This window comes from Poecilia reticulata, linkage group LG3, assembly GCF_000633615.1.
Source record: "Poecilia reticulata strain Guanapo linkage group LG3, Guppy_female_1.0+MT, whole genome shotgun sequence".
In the NCBI taxonomy this organism is placed as follows: domain Eukaryota; kingdom Metazoa; phylum Chordata; class Actinopteri; order Cyprinodontiformes; family Poeciliidae; genus Poecilia; species Poecilia reticulata.
In genome coordinates this window covers 17,032,646-17,048,064 of record NC_024333.1, presented here as the reverse complement: position 1 = coordinate 17,048,064, position 15,419 = coordinate 17,032,646, and the positions used below count along the sequence as shown (strand labels likewise).

Here is a 15,419-nt window from a genome sequence, read left to right as displayed (position 1 = left end):
TAATTAAGTAGGGCTGCTGACTTCATTTCCACACCAGTAGATACAACAGCAATAAAAGAATCATTGACATCAGAAAGTTATTAGAGCATGGATGAGATGTTTCAGAAAAATCTAAAGAATCCAATAAAGCCAATGGCTGCATATGCATGTGGATTACAAGCCAAAGAAGGAGAAAATAAAACAAAAACATAGCTGAACCCAGTTAGTCATTCATGCATCTGCATAAGATACCCACCCCAGGCAGTATGAATGCCCTTGAGTGTGCAGAAGGATATTATATAATTGGAAACAGATATCATGGTTCTCCAGGAACAGAACCTGCAGCAGCTCGACCCCAGGAGGCAAAAAATAATTGCACAATCTAAACCAAGAAAAAGGAAGCCATATAGGAGATAAGTATTTGGCTGTAGGAATAGTTATAAACAAACACTGCAGCAGCCCAGTTCAGCCGTAAATCCATGCCATTCGGAGGAAAACTATTTTGGCCGTCTTTACAAACAGTTAACACAACGAGCTGCGCTGCGACTCTCAATCATTCCTCTCATTCACTCGTGTTCACCTTCAAACTGCCCAATGTCAAAACCTGCAGTGTGACAGTTTTACAACTCCAGATGATGCCAGGTCATCGCTCTGCACACATGTGTGGTTTAAAATAAAATAAGCAAGCTTGTAATCATTCAGCAAAAACACCATAGCGGTGCTGGGTAAACAAGTCCAATGCAGCAAACAAGCAGGTGCACAGACTTGCCAGTGGCTAAGTCTCCTATCAGACAAAGGGTTTGGCAGAAATTGAAAGAACTCCCCCCTTATCAACATTCAACTCACACAATTCTGACTCTGCACATTTCATTGCAGTCACAATCGCCCGTTATGCCATTTTGTTCCACACCATAACTAAGGAAACAGTTTATTGTATTCTACTAAATGTAAGAGAGACCTGATTAAAATCAGCACTGAAGATGCTAGGAAGCAGAAACCAATAACTACTTGCAATAAATGGCTGATATTGATATTCAACATACCACACTCGAAAAAAAGTCTTGTTGCGTCTATCTTTTGAACTAAGGGATTATTGTTCAAAATCACTTGGTGCAACGTCCCACATTCATTAGAAAAAAATCCATTCCTAACAAGCAATTTGAAACAATCCTTTAAAAATATTTGATTTTAAGGTTAATCTAAAAAAAAAAAGAAAAAAAAAAACTTTCATAACCATTTAACCCACCATTCAGAAAGGGAAGTATAATATTAGCTACAGGGCTTTGTGCTGCTCAGAAATAAATCAATGAAAAGGCTCTGCAGTTTTAAGTCAATCACACTGACAGATTCAAGCTGCATCCAACTCAATGAATACATTGAGTTGGATGAGCAAAACATATTTGCTCATCTCTTCAAACTGACTAGCATGAATTGTCAAGGTTTAAGTAGGAAATTAGGCAGGCAGATGAGATGTGTAGTATGTAAATAAATCAGTTCTCTTACATAAAAAAAACTTATTCAATCAAAGTCAATGTCCAACAGTTGTATCACAGATTTACCTCTAGGTGTTGAAGGAAATGTCTTTAGCATGAAGAATCCACATGACAACTGCTTTTAGATTTGAAAAATACATTTATGGAGCATCTGTTTTAAGCGCAGTCTACGTGATGTTTTAGAGGCTGTAAAACTAATAATGCAGCAATATCCACCTCAACTTAAACTATTTACATTTTAATTTGTTTTTATGTATAACCAATTTCATCAACTCATTGACATTTCTCATTGATCATTTATATTATTTCACAAAGAAGTAGTCGAGAAACCAGTAGAAAAGCAGCTTTAGAACTGAAATTAACTCTTTTACAATGTTCCAGTGGACATGACGGTAATAGTAAGTTGGAAGATAACCACTACAGTTTTCTTTGACGTTGTTCCAGCGCTATAAAATCCCTTTAATATAATGGCAGACAAAGTAACAGACTGTCTAAACTTATGTCTTTTCTGCACGAATAAAATCAAGTCACGTTTATTCAGTACATTTCAACAAGAAGGCAGTTTGAATGTACAGTTTGTACACCGGATAAACATAATGAGGTAACCAGTTATGAAACAATAAACACTGCATTTTTTTTTTCCAAAAGCCAGAATCAAAATTAGACTTTAATCTCATTGTACATGTTTACAGAGACAAACAGTAAATTCCAATTCTAAATACTTTTAGTCACATTGAAAATCACACACTAGCCTGTACCTGCAGAGAATCAGCACAGTGTTTAATCCAACCCCAGATGATATCCTTGTAAAAGCTCGGTCCCTTTAATGGGCACATTATCAAAACAGTTCTGTTTAGAGAATAATATAATAAGAACACCATTGCATATTCAATTACTCTAAACGTGATAAAATGAAGGGATTCTGATCAAAACTTTAGCCTACCATAAAACAACAAAATGAGAATAGCCAAATCAATATTTACCCAATTTTATCAGTTCACCATTGATCGCAGGTTAAAGGTGTTCTGCTCTCCTATACCAAGTCACACACATGCATTTTACACACTCTCTCAGAGGACTGACTCAAGACTTTTCTTAGACGTCTGAGACTCTGTCACGTTAGATTATTAGAACCAAAGGCCGCTTTATATTTAAAAGCCACAAAATATTGAGAATTGCCGACCTTCAGCCTCTATTTAACATTAAGCAACTTGTATCTAAGAATGCAGATCAGATGGAGCTGTAAGTGGGTGCCACACATTAAAACAATAAAGGTGAATTGAATCAGATCTAGGTTGCCACAGCAGACGTAGCAGGGAAGTGCAAATTTATGTCATCAGGTCAGTAAAAGTGACCCGTCATTCTGAATGCCACATGGTGAAGGGTTGCATAAATGTCTCAGAAACATTTCTAATTGTTAAACTTTGGTATAAGGGAAAGGCGTGTTCTGTGAGGCGGCAGCTCAGTTGGAGACTGCAGTGCCGAAAAGGGGCTTTGTAAAAATAGGCAGTGCTTTGTGGCAGCAAATGTTTATCTGAATGGCTGCCACAGGAGAAACATGGATGAAAGAATCAAAGCAACAATCCAGGAATGATGAGCAAATAACATAAAAAAGCTCAAAAAGTTTATTTAAACATCCCCCCTTTCACCTCCGAGTTAAATTCACAAGTTTTCAATTTAGCCTGGAAAAAAAAAATATCGAAACATTGCCAACTGTTAAAAGAGAAAGAGCCAAATTTAATATTATGCGCTTTAGTTATATTAATTACACTTTTTTTTTTTTACATATTTTTCTACATAGCAAGACAAACGGAGGGTTTACCTGTGCACAAGTTTAAGCAAAAATCTTTCTAATCTGAAATGACTACAATTAAATTTTACATTGTAATGACTACAACATTGGACTGTATAATCCATAAGGACATAATCAATAAAAACTGATTGCAACATTTCCCAAAGATGTTTATTGTCCGTTACGTGTATGTGCTTCATCACAGCAAAGAGAGGTTTACAGCAGCCAGGGAGGAGTGTTGCTATAGCAAAGACAACCTACTTGTCAAAACATGTTGAATTTGGGGTCAAGGCAAACGATCGTAGGTCAGATGGAGGCCAGGCAGTACCTTCTCTCTAAACACTCAAGGGCCTGCCACTGACAAAGCACATTAGCAGATCAAACACAGAGAAAGTGTCCCTCATTAGAAAAATTATTTATGGCAGGATTTTCCAAACCTAAGTAAAAAGTATTTCTGGCCTTAAGACTAATATTAATTATTTTAACGTAGAGGATTTTTAGATAGTTACAACTTACCACAAAAAATGTAACTGAAATGAGGCGTAGTTCTTAGACTACTGTCTTTCAGTGGAATAACATGATTAAAAAGTACAAAAACAAATAAGCCTTGTTAAAAAGTCGGAGGACATTTTTCCTCTTATTCCTTGAAACTCCATGTTTCCTTTGAAATCTTTTGAATTACATCCAATGTTTTATTTTAAGACAGTAGAGGATATGCCAACAACAGCTAATTGCTGTTTCTGGCATATAGTTCTTGCATTTTGCTGCATTTGTCCTTGTTATTTCTGCACAGAACACCATCAGAGCAGCCATATTCCATACAGATAGAAAACATTTTCATTCATCAGTCTTTGGTACATGCATATGTACAGGTAAAGTGCCATAAGAAGCCACCAGCTTGTTCTGAATTAGATTAAAATGCTGCAGCACATAGCTGGCGGTATATCCATCCATCAATCCATTTTCTTTACACCCTTGTCCCTAGTGGGGTCGGGAGGTGCTGGTGCCTATCTCCAGCTAACGTTTCAGGCGAGAGGCGGGGTCACCCTGGACAGGTCGCCAGTCTGTCGCAGGGCAACACAGAGACACACAACCATGCACACACACACTCACACCTAGGGACAATTTAGACAGACCAATTAACCTGACAGTCATGTTTTTGGACTGTGGGAGGAAACCGGAGTACCCAGACAAAACCCACGCATGCACAGGGAGAACATGCAAACTCCATGCAGAAAGACCGGGGCCGGGAATCGAACCCAGAACCTTCTTGCTGCAAGGCAACAACTCTACCAACTGCGCCACTGTGCAGCCCAGCTGGCGGTATAGTTACATAATTTGAAATAAAATAGAAAAGTTTGTTTAGATGTTGCAAAATGCTAATGTAAATCAGTGATAATTATTATTTTACAAAGAAAACTACACAAACAAATAAAGAGGAAATTGCGACTTACCTGTGGGGTGTAAATTATTCTCCCATGCAGTTCAACTAAATTTAAGTGAACAAAATCCCACATCTCTGGCATAAAACTGTCCGAGGAAACTACATGCTTACATACAGTGCACACACTTCCCTCAGAGTACAGAACACAAATTGCATATGTTCATGTTCAGATTATCTATTTGATCTCTAAACCCCGTAATCCGGCAAACATCGAAAATAAATCAGACAACCCCAAAGGACTCAGATGATAAACTGGAGCAAATTGCAGTTGAAACACTGAATGAGGTGCAGAAAATAAAGTTCTTACTTTCCCGTTTTAAAAACAGAAATCCAATGCTAGATAACACTGCATTACTTCAAGATAAAGATTAAGAGAAGAACCATAATTTGTTGCTTGTTTTTAATATTTTTTACTTTTAGCACTCCCCAATGCAGAAACATGAAATTGCTTAACACCTTGAAGCACAAAACTACAATTTCAAATATTAAAAAGTCTGGTTACATAATGAAGTATTCGAAAAATGAAGAGGGGACACCCACCCCAACCCCATCCTCCTTTTTGCATTCCTTAACTGTGTGCTACTTATAATGTGAAGAAGCAAAACAAGACAGGCATAGCTCAACTCCATTGTGTTCTTAGGGATTATCCTCACCAGGCTAATCCCCGTTTCCCTGTGCACTGAATGAAAAATAAAAATGTTGCTTGCCGGTAGTTTTATTCAAAAAGACAGAACAGATAAGCAGCCAGTGGATCGTCTAGCAGCTCATGTTGTAAAACATGTCTAAATCCTTTCCACCATCGTGTCAAATCCCACTGTTATGTCACTGCCCTTTGCAGCACACACAGCCATACACGAAAAGCAATGATGAAGATAATTTCTTATAATTAGTACAGTCTATTCATAAAGCACAATGTCAACAGTACAAAAGAGGTTGGTATTTTTACACAAAAACAAACATGGCCGATTTATAATCGGATCAGTTCATTCCAATGACAACTCATGCTGTTACAGTTAAACTAGTTGAAAGACCAATGGGATTCAAGTATGACACAGATAGACATCAGTAGAATAAAATCTAAGGAACCACTGGTCATTAAAATGACAACAAATGAGTCTAATTTGCTACCAAACATAACGCTAATAATACCTAGCTTTAAACTTATTACAAAAGAGCATACATCTCACAATACCAAAATGAAGCTTATGGAAGCACAATAACTATAGAACACCATAACCAAAGAAAATCACTAACATTCAAAAAGGAGTGAGAAGAAGCATGGCTTGTTGTCCTTAACCCCATTAAGGTTGTTAATGCGATAAGGCAGGTGCAAAGTGTTGTTGTTTTGCTAAAACTATCCACTGCTGAACCCAAAAATCTGTTTTCTGTCAGTGCAATTCAGGAAAAACCCACTCAGTGTGTGTAAAAAGCGCCAGTTTACACGCCATGACCCCAAGCCGGAAACAGAGCAGCACATTTCACAGCAACAGCCCAATCTTTTTACCAGCTCAAGCGTGCACAGCTTGCCTATAAGACTTTATCAGCAGAGAATAACAAATAGAGCTCTGATCTCTTGTTAAGACAGACAAATGCTTTCCTCTCCACTTACAATCTCTCCTTTGTGAAACATAAAGACTGTGTGTACGCGTGTCAGTGAGAGTGTTGAATCTAGGCTACCTGTGTTCAGATACACCTCACAGGGAACTCTCCCCTTGTGCTTGTCATTACAGAACCTGAGCACCAAAGACACAGAAACAGATGAAGCGCAGCCACCGAACACACTCCCACTGGGGCTTTACATTACCGTGATGCACATGGAAACAGCAACATGCAGCTATTCCATGACTGCAATGCTGAATGGTGATAGAAACACTGTTCCACACCAGAGATCTGACACACACTACCCCTCAAAATGCAAAAAAAAAAAAAACGTACTCACAAAGTTGTAAAAGCAAATGAAACTTTCCTTTGAATGACCTTTTCTTTAGTATCGTTTCAGTGCATAAGCTTTTTTTTTTTATTTAAACCCAAAGTCTGAGGCCCACCCATACCTCAAAGGAGAGCAGCTATCACATTATCTCGCTTTTACAAGGGAATTAAACGGAGGGATTAAATAAATCATGCTCCACTTGGCCAGGAGAGGGTAACAGAAATTAAAGGCTAATTTTAGCCGTCTGCAGAAAAGCTTGCAAGCGTCGTATCGGTATAGGACAGAGGTGGGGCTGCGAGCGACACACAAGCTCTGAAAACCCCAATTGGCTTTCAGGAAACATCCCTACCCTGGAATTTCAATCCCACTCACAGGCTGATCTAAATCACAGTGTGGGGAATTTTAAAGGTTATAGCACTCATTTAAAGTGAATACTCGCCCTTTTTACTTGAACCATCTGTGTCACGATCATGCGGATACGTAGGAAGTATCAAGTCTCCCTGGAAATTTGCGGCTAGTCTGTAAGTTAGGGAGAGGTCACCTCCTCTCTCCTGTATTCGCTTATTATCAGCGCACGGTGCCTTTTATGAGTGTCGTTTTTCCAGGATGGAGTGATTCAGATGCTGAGGCAAAGGCATGACCTCTGTGTTAGGTTAGCAATTACAGTAAATGAATCCCAGCAACCTTTAGTTGTATTTCACACTGATTAAATAAAAAAATGAAAAAAAGATCTTGCTTAGGTGAGCTCGAGTAACCTTCACCGAGTAAACAGTAAATCAGATGTTCAGAGAACCAGACCAATATCATAGGTGACATCATATTATCAATGAAAAAGAACACTGAACAAAGACCTGCAGGAAAATGACAAGAGGTCAAAGAATGAACACGACTTAGCTTAATATACTTATAGCTATATATGTACTGCAGGAAAAACAGTATTGATGGGAGCTGGCCCAAATGGTCATCTATTACTTGCTGATTACAGGTGAAATCTTTCAGTATGGTGTTCCCAGTTCTCTGCCTGTGAGGCTGAGAAAACAGCAGGAGGGCTCAACGATGGGGGAGAATACGCACGGATGATAAATTGGCTAAGTAACCTTATCGCTTCAGCTGACAACAAGACGCTGCCAGAATGTTAATAGGTTTTGTATGGTTTGCATGTTTATGTGCATCTTTTTCACCTCATAACCTAAAATGTTTACATATTTGACAGAAGAATCAGTATATAAATGGTCCAAAGATGCAATATATAATGGTTGGGTTTATTTCAAATGATGCTAGAGCTTAGCATGCAAATGGATACAAGAAGAAAAATATGTTGGCTTTATCTTTAAGGAAGCTGAAATTGAGCATGTTCCAGTGGAAAAAAGGCAACTCAACCAGTTAATACCAGTGTATTAACCAGTTAATACAGTTAATACCAGTGTATTAACCGGTTAATACCACTGTATTAACTGGTTGCTAAATGTGATCATTCCTCAAGCAGTGCTACAGGGTTCTGGCAGGAGAATAACCTTCAGTTTTACATGCAACCCGTCATGGGCAGCAATGCATCAGTGAAGAACCAGTTTGTCAATTAATACTCCATTTAGAACAGGAAGAAGCAGCAAAACATAGGTGAAAAACTGTGGCAAAAATTGGCAAAGGAGCAAACTACCACTTGAATCTCTCTGTATGGGTACACACGCATGGCAAATTGATAAAATTATTTTACTGTACTTTATTTTTTACTGAATAAAAACCATAACCATGAGATTTTTCAGTGAACACATTTGTTTTCGGAACCAAGACGAACATTTTCTCAAAGAATCTACGAAACAAATGGTGGCTCGTAAAAATGTTGAGGTGCTGGTAAAAAGTTTATTTCCAGTTGCAGTGACTGGTGCACAAACTTTTCATTTTCATCCCTTGACTCAGTTCAAATGTAGATCGTATGGATAATGTGCAGTAGATGTAGAAAGTGCAAGTATCAATAACCTAGGTGCATCTCTTTGTGTGTATGGAGGTTGTGGTGAGGGATGGTGCTGACTACTGGCATCAAGAAGATTGCAATGCAGTCCTATATTAAGAGGCACATTCCTTTGAAAACTGTCTCCCTGGTTTACTCCGATAAGGGAAGTACTGCATCGACCCTCTGCAACAGACCGTTCGGGCTACAGATGCATCCCTCACTAACCATAATAACCTTAGAGATCATAGTTGTGCTTACATCAACACACATATCAGTGTCCTGGGATCGTGAAGCACTGCAGTGAGCTGCTCTCCTCTCATTCCTGAAAGGACAGCTTGCTTGGTACACACTGATAAACTCTCTGCAGGCGACAGAGAGAAACAGCAGCCTTCATTTGTTGTTGAAACAACAAATGAGGGATACATTTCAGCATGCATGCAAATGCTCCTTAAAGCAGACAGTCCGCATACAGCCACTTTACCGGCATGCAAGCCAAAGCACTTTTTTTTACCCCGCAGCTGCTGGACAGCTTCAGCAGACATTTCCTGAGCGTTTCAGTTGCACTACAGTCCTGCATATGTGTTAGCAGAGGGGCTGGGATACACACCTGCAAGTCGCCCCACACTCTGGCCACCTCTTGTAAGGGGCGTGGGAGCTCGATTGTCCTGGCTTGCCCAGCATGTTAGCTGCAGGTCTGCTATTTGCCGTGTTGTGCTCGTCTCTGTGGTGCTTGAGTGTGTGTGTGTGCACTTCACCCAGCTGGTAGTGCTGCTGATGCTGACGTCCTCTGCTGCGCTCCGTGGCGTCAATTCATTCAAAACAACCCGCTTCCCGCCTCTCCTGTGTTGTGGAGCTAAAAATACACACAATCGCCAAACTGTCCCTCCTCTCTGAGAGCCGCAATACACTAGTGATTGGGGGTTTTATGGCCACTCAACCACGCAGATCGATCTTGGATGAAGTTCAAAAGCACAAGTAGAAAAAAAACATCACTAACCTTAATCTATAAAATAATATTTAAATGTCTATTCCCTTCTAGTAATTGTATTCTTTCTCCCCTTTCTCCTACTTCTGTAATGACTGCGTCCCTCAGCAGAGCTCTGCTGTGTGCGCACCTCCCTGAACTGGACACTCTTTCTGCTTCATTCCCTCTGCAGTTATGCGGGAAATCCACAGCAGAAACTCAGAGAACAAGGACGAGGAAAGGAAGTAAAGTAGGAAGGAATGCAGGAATAACTTAAGTTACGAGTGTTAAACTTTTCTATCTTTAACAGCTACGCTTTTGGATAATAGATACATTTATTTTCTGTACACTGCTTGGCTTTCCTTTCAAAAATGTGGGTGAAAATAATTTTTAATGCAACATGGGTTTTTCTGTTCCTTTTTCACATTACACAGCAGAGCTCTGCTATCCAAGAGGATCTCTGTAAACAGCTTAAACGGGAAATGCTGCCAGATTCATCCAGATGAGATGAACAGAGGAGTGTGCAAGTCAGAAACGCACAAAAAAAAACATGAGAAATGGAAGTGAATGCTGGGTTATGACCCAACAGCTGAGGAGACTGATGACTCCGTCATGCCACAATCAGCTGATATGGGAAGCTCTGCCATAGATGAAAAATGTCTTCCACAACCTCTCAGGACTCAGGGAGTTCAGATTAAAGTGACAATATCTGTATTCACACATATGCACATGAAGGGAGGGAGGGAGGGGTACATCCATCTGCTGGTGCCCTGGTCCTGTGTTGCCCTCAGCAAACTTCCATCCTCTGCTGCTCCTTCTCATCCATCTTCACCACGCCCTCCTCCCTCACATCTCGTTAACATACCTCAGGAGTCGCGGCTCTCACACAGCAAGTAAAAACCTCGTCAGCAATGTGATCACGGCACCAGTCTGACAGATCACTGTCCTTAATGGCCATTTGAACTGCACATTATTCATCTGTTGTGATTATTTTAACTATACAAAAAAAGGAAATGTGATTAAAAAAAATTAATTATCTTAAACAAGCGTAAATCATACGTAATGTAGAAGAAGTTATGATTCCTCTGGAAAACAAGGATCTACAAAGGGATTAAAGAAAAACATTTTGCGGGAATATTTTCCAGTTTTCACAAGCCGTTATAGAATTTGTTAACTGCATATTGTTGCAATTTTATACTTATTTTTATAAAACTTTTTTTTTTTTTTTTTTTAAGTCCACCATCTGGATGTGATTCAATGTGGCTGCAAATCCTCCAATTTCAGTTGAACAGCAGCAGCTGAAAGAGAATCTGCAGTGAAATGATCTTATACATTATGGATTGTTATGGATTTTGCTGCAAAGCTAAATATCACAACACATGCTACTCTAGACTTGTTTTCATAAATCAAAATAGAAATGGCATTTTGGAATGGGAACTGTTCACGGTGATCAATCGCCCAAATTTCACTAATCCTACCTATCCTATAATATTAGATAATTAAGTGTAAAATGATTTACAGCACTGGCAGATTTAGGTTTAAAGTAATCTTTTGATTTTATCAACCAGTTTCTTCTGGCAAGTAGTAATATTAAGGTTGCAGATTAGCCCAGCCAAAGTTTAGACTTGACTGAGAGTATGTAAGGAGCTCAATATTAGGGTGATGACAAGGAGGACTTCCAACTCAAGTACTTGGAGATCATCCCCAATAATATATTTTTCAGATTCCAATGGAAAGATGCAAGAAACTGGTCAGCAGTTAAGAGTTTGATTGCTCTGTTGCCAAAACAGACTTTTCAATTGGTTATTTAAAAAAGTATACATAATTTTGTACATGCCATTGTTTAAAAAAAAACAGGTAAAAAAAACAGATGAACTATTTTGTTCAAAATCAAAACTCCTTTTAAATTGTTTTATTTTCCTTTTGTGAGAGATGCCTCCATCATCTCCTCAGAATCAAACTGCCTGATTAAATAATAATAGTTTTAAATCTAAATCTGCGAGGGATATCAATAATTTTGAGCTTAACCGTACCGTTATCTGTGGTAAAAATAAGTACAATGCAATAAATTATAAAACGTTGTGCAAACTTTCACTTCTGTTTATATGCTACTTAGTCCAAATTTGATCATTTCACTTTCAAACCCCTCATGCTTCAAAGCAAAATATATGACTAATTAATCCAATGACTTCTTTGCAATTACTTTTTAAAGATTTGCTATTGCATCAAAACAGTTGAATATTGTATAAAAATGCAATATTTCTAGTCAGTCATTTCAGATTGTGAAAAATACATTATACAGAATCATCACATATATAGTGACATATTCCAAACCCTTAAATGTCCAGTAATCAAACGTTTCAGAAAATTAGAATGTTGTGAAAAAGGTCATTATTAGAAACTCGTTGTGTCATACTCTAATCAGCTAATTAACTCAAAACACCTGCAAAGATTCAAGCCTTTAAATGTCTCACTCTGTGTTAGTAGTAGGCTGCACCAGTGTTTCAAAAGGCTGGTCCTCAAGACACATTGCCCTACATGATTTAGATGTTTCTCTGTTTTAACATAACTGACTCAGAAGACAGCGGTTCAGTAAAAGCCTGTTAATCAGCCATCAGTTGAAATCTAGTGTGACATGTGAAACAATAAATGTCAATTGTTCTGTAGAAGCACTGAAAGCTGGATAGACTGTGTCCCATTTTCTCTGGGCATCACACCTAAATGAATCAAGTTCAAATAATAATAAAAAAAATTCTTAGCACAGCAACATACTTCTCTTTACTTTTTCTGCAGGAAGATGCCCAGAAATCCTTTAAATTAATACTGTGTGACTAGTTGAAATGAATAAAATCATAAGTGCAAATAAAGAGTTATGCATTGCAGCTGTCTCTGTAAGTGTGGCCTCTATGTTGAGGTCAAATTGAATTTTGAGACTGAGATTGGTGAAAAACATTTTAAGTTGGACTGGGAAAATCACAATTTCTGACCACAAGCTGAGCTCCTCAGTAGTGTAAATATGAAACCAGCTTTTGTCACACCCACAACACACTGACGTTATGAAACAAACTCCATATATACATTTTCCAAACATTACAAGTTAATATGAACTGTCCTAGGCAGTGCTGGATACTGAAAACGTTCTTCATGTTTAACTCCTGTATTTGCACTACATATTGCAATTATACACATTCACTTAAATTTTGATTTCACTTTACGAGTAAAATTCTTATTTTTAAAACTGCCTAAAAGTTAAAGGTGTCGATACTAGCAAAACATAAATGTAAATTCTTAAAGTGACAGTACATAAGAGTCTAACTGCTGTTTCAAAATAATGACAAAACACCAAAGGAATATTACTAACGTGTAAATGAAAAGACATTGAAGGAACTAATATTTCAAGTGCAGAACACAGATACATAGCATACCTTTAGTAAAATGGCTGTGAACTAGCTAGCTTCTATGAGGATAGCATAGCAGCTGTATGAGTCTTCAGCCACCTTCTTTTCATAGCTAATAGTAAAATTATAAAATCTTTTGTCAGTACATGTTAGTACTCACCAGTCAATGAAAAAACTGAGATGACAGGATCCATTTCTAAGTGCCCGTATCTGTTCCCGACAATAAAGAGTGTTTCTTTTAGCTTGCTTTACGCATTGAAAGTGAATCAGCTTGATGAGTGTGCTGGAAAGGCCACAGAGAGGAGTGTCAGAGAGAAGAAGATCTGCTGTTTCAGCCCTATCTCCCTCTTAACTCTTGACAACACAGAGACACTCCCAACACGTACAAAACCCAGCTCTACCTAGCTAGTAGGAAGAGAAAAAACAGAACAACGGACACTGGAAACCGAGAAAACGGGAAGGACCAAACCTCCCCCTGTCTTCGGCTGCCATAGATGTGTAGTAATCACCTCGCTGCGTTGTCCAGAAAAGTGCTGACCTTGGTCTCTGACTGCAACCAGAGCCCTCTGATTCACCCCGAGTCAACTTTATCAGATCCCATCCAGACGGCCAGTGGGAACGAGGGATAAAGAATGGAGAGAAAAACTGAGTGGCGGCTCGAGCTGCTGGAAGGACGGTTCGATAATCCACAGACAGACCTTTAGATAGAAGCAGGGAGATGGATGAAGGTGGTGAAGGTCGGTTCGATAGACAGCCAAGTCACTGCTGCCACCTTTGAACATTACATATCTATATCCATCTTATCTACCATATCTTTCCATCTATTGTTTCTTAAAGGAACTTAATTTCTAAAGGTCACATGCCAGGGATCCTGACTTCAGCCTTAACGCTTATGACATAGCCTATATCTCATACTTCAGGTCAGAGAAATACAGGGGTTAATCACTATATTTACATCTCAAATTATTTTCAGGCAAGAATCCCTGAAAAGATAAGACCATGTAAAAGGATATTAGATATTGCTAAAAAAAATGGCATGTTGAAAATTATGTAGACGATTCTCAATAATCAGTGCAAAAAACTTGTATTCATCAATGTCAACCCATCTTAAGATTGCTGACCATGATCAGTCAGCAATCAGTTTATTTAATGTTTCTACTGGTATTTTGATGACAGTGGCCTTCTTGCCATTACCCTAATGTTTAGCTCTCTTCGCGTGGTCCTCTATCAGATTCAAGTCGGGGCTCTAACTGGGCCATTTCCAACATATTTATATTAGTGAATAATCAATAAATCTGAGCTTAACTGTATAGTAACCCTTAAAAAGGAGAGAGCGCTAAAGCATTTTGATAAAATACTAATAAACATCTTGTAGAAATTAATTATTTGCCATGAAAACATACAGTACACAGCATGCTCTTCTAGTAGCTACAAAAAGAGAAGTGCCTCTCTCATGCACAACTCTGCAAAATTGAACCATGCCCGTAGACAGAGAGTACACTGTCACAAACACCAGGTTTAATTTTACTTTTCAGATTTAAGACCAATGATGGATCGATGAGAGTTACGCAAAATGTGCAAAGTTGACATCTAATCACAGCAACAGAGATGTATATTGGAATGAGACGCAGTTAGCGATGGGCTGTATATTTGCAAAGAAAATTACAATGGATAGATCCGCAAGGAATAACACAGCTGTGTGGTCAGTGTGTTCAATAATGCTGCAGAGAGTGAAATTGCATTTGACCATCACATCTGTGCCGACTTGAGTTGGCCAGAACAATGTATTCATTTATCTTATTCACACTCAATATTCCATTAATGGTGATAGTAAAATGCAATTAAGTGATACTGAGAGAGACATTTTTGGAGCTTATTTATTCTGTTAATTAGCTGCTGAATACAAGTTTGTGAAGGGATGACAGTGTTTTAGCATCCAAGAATGTGCAAAGCCCATGCACTGCAGATTTTAATCTTCAAGAAGATTCATTAGGAGATATACAATCTGTTGTTTTCTTTTATGCTTTAATCAGTTTAGAACTGTGGAGAACCAAATAGTGTTTTTGTTCTGTATGCATTTGAATCAGCAACTATTAGGAGATGATTTTCCCGCCAACTCACTGCTGCATTTTCATTCTAACGCAGGATTGGTAATCTAACACTAATTAGATATGTACTTTGTGAATAAGTGCATAGCTCTCTCACACTTAAATTTGATTGGGCTAAGGAGACCATTTACTTGCTTGCAGTTTGCCATTTGGCAGCTTGATGTCACTACAGTCTACACATATTTTGAAACATACATGGTGAATAGTAAAAGAATAATTACTGATAGAAGAGTTATTACTTCAGGTCAATAACATTAGCATCTACAACAAAACAACATATTCAATGAGGATTAGAGACATAGAAGTTGACTAATTCTTTGTTGATTTAGGAAAGTTCATTATAATAACGATATATATATA

The 15,419-nt window shown here is 38.3% G+C and overlaps 1 protein-coding gene across 9 annotated transcripts in view; it reads right to left on the bottom strand.

Moving 5' to 3' along the window:
• The window catches only part of plekha7b (pleckstrin homology domain containing, family A member 7b), a 78,831-nt gene that overhangs the window by 50,699 nt on the left and 12,713 nt on the right, over positions 1–15,419 (bottom strand). The window contains exon 1 of one of the 9 annotated variants that reach the window (XM_017304087.1): positions 9,197–9,553. The exons of the other annotated variants lie outside the window; for them this stretch is intronic. Coding sequence (XP_017159576.1) covers positions 9,197–9,270 — 74 coding nt within the window. The 5' untranslated portion in view covers positions 9,271–9,553. Of the gene's footprint in view, positions 1–9,196; positions 9,554–15,419 lie in introns of those variants that run through there. 9 annotated transcript variants of the gene reach the window in all.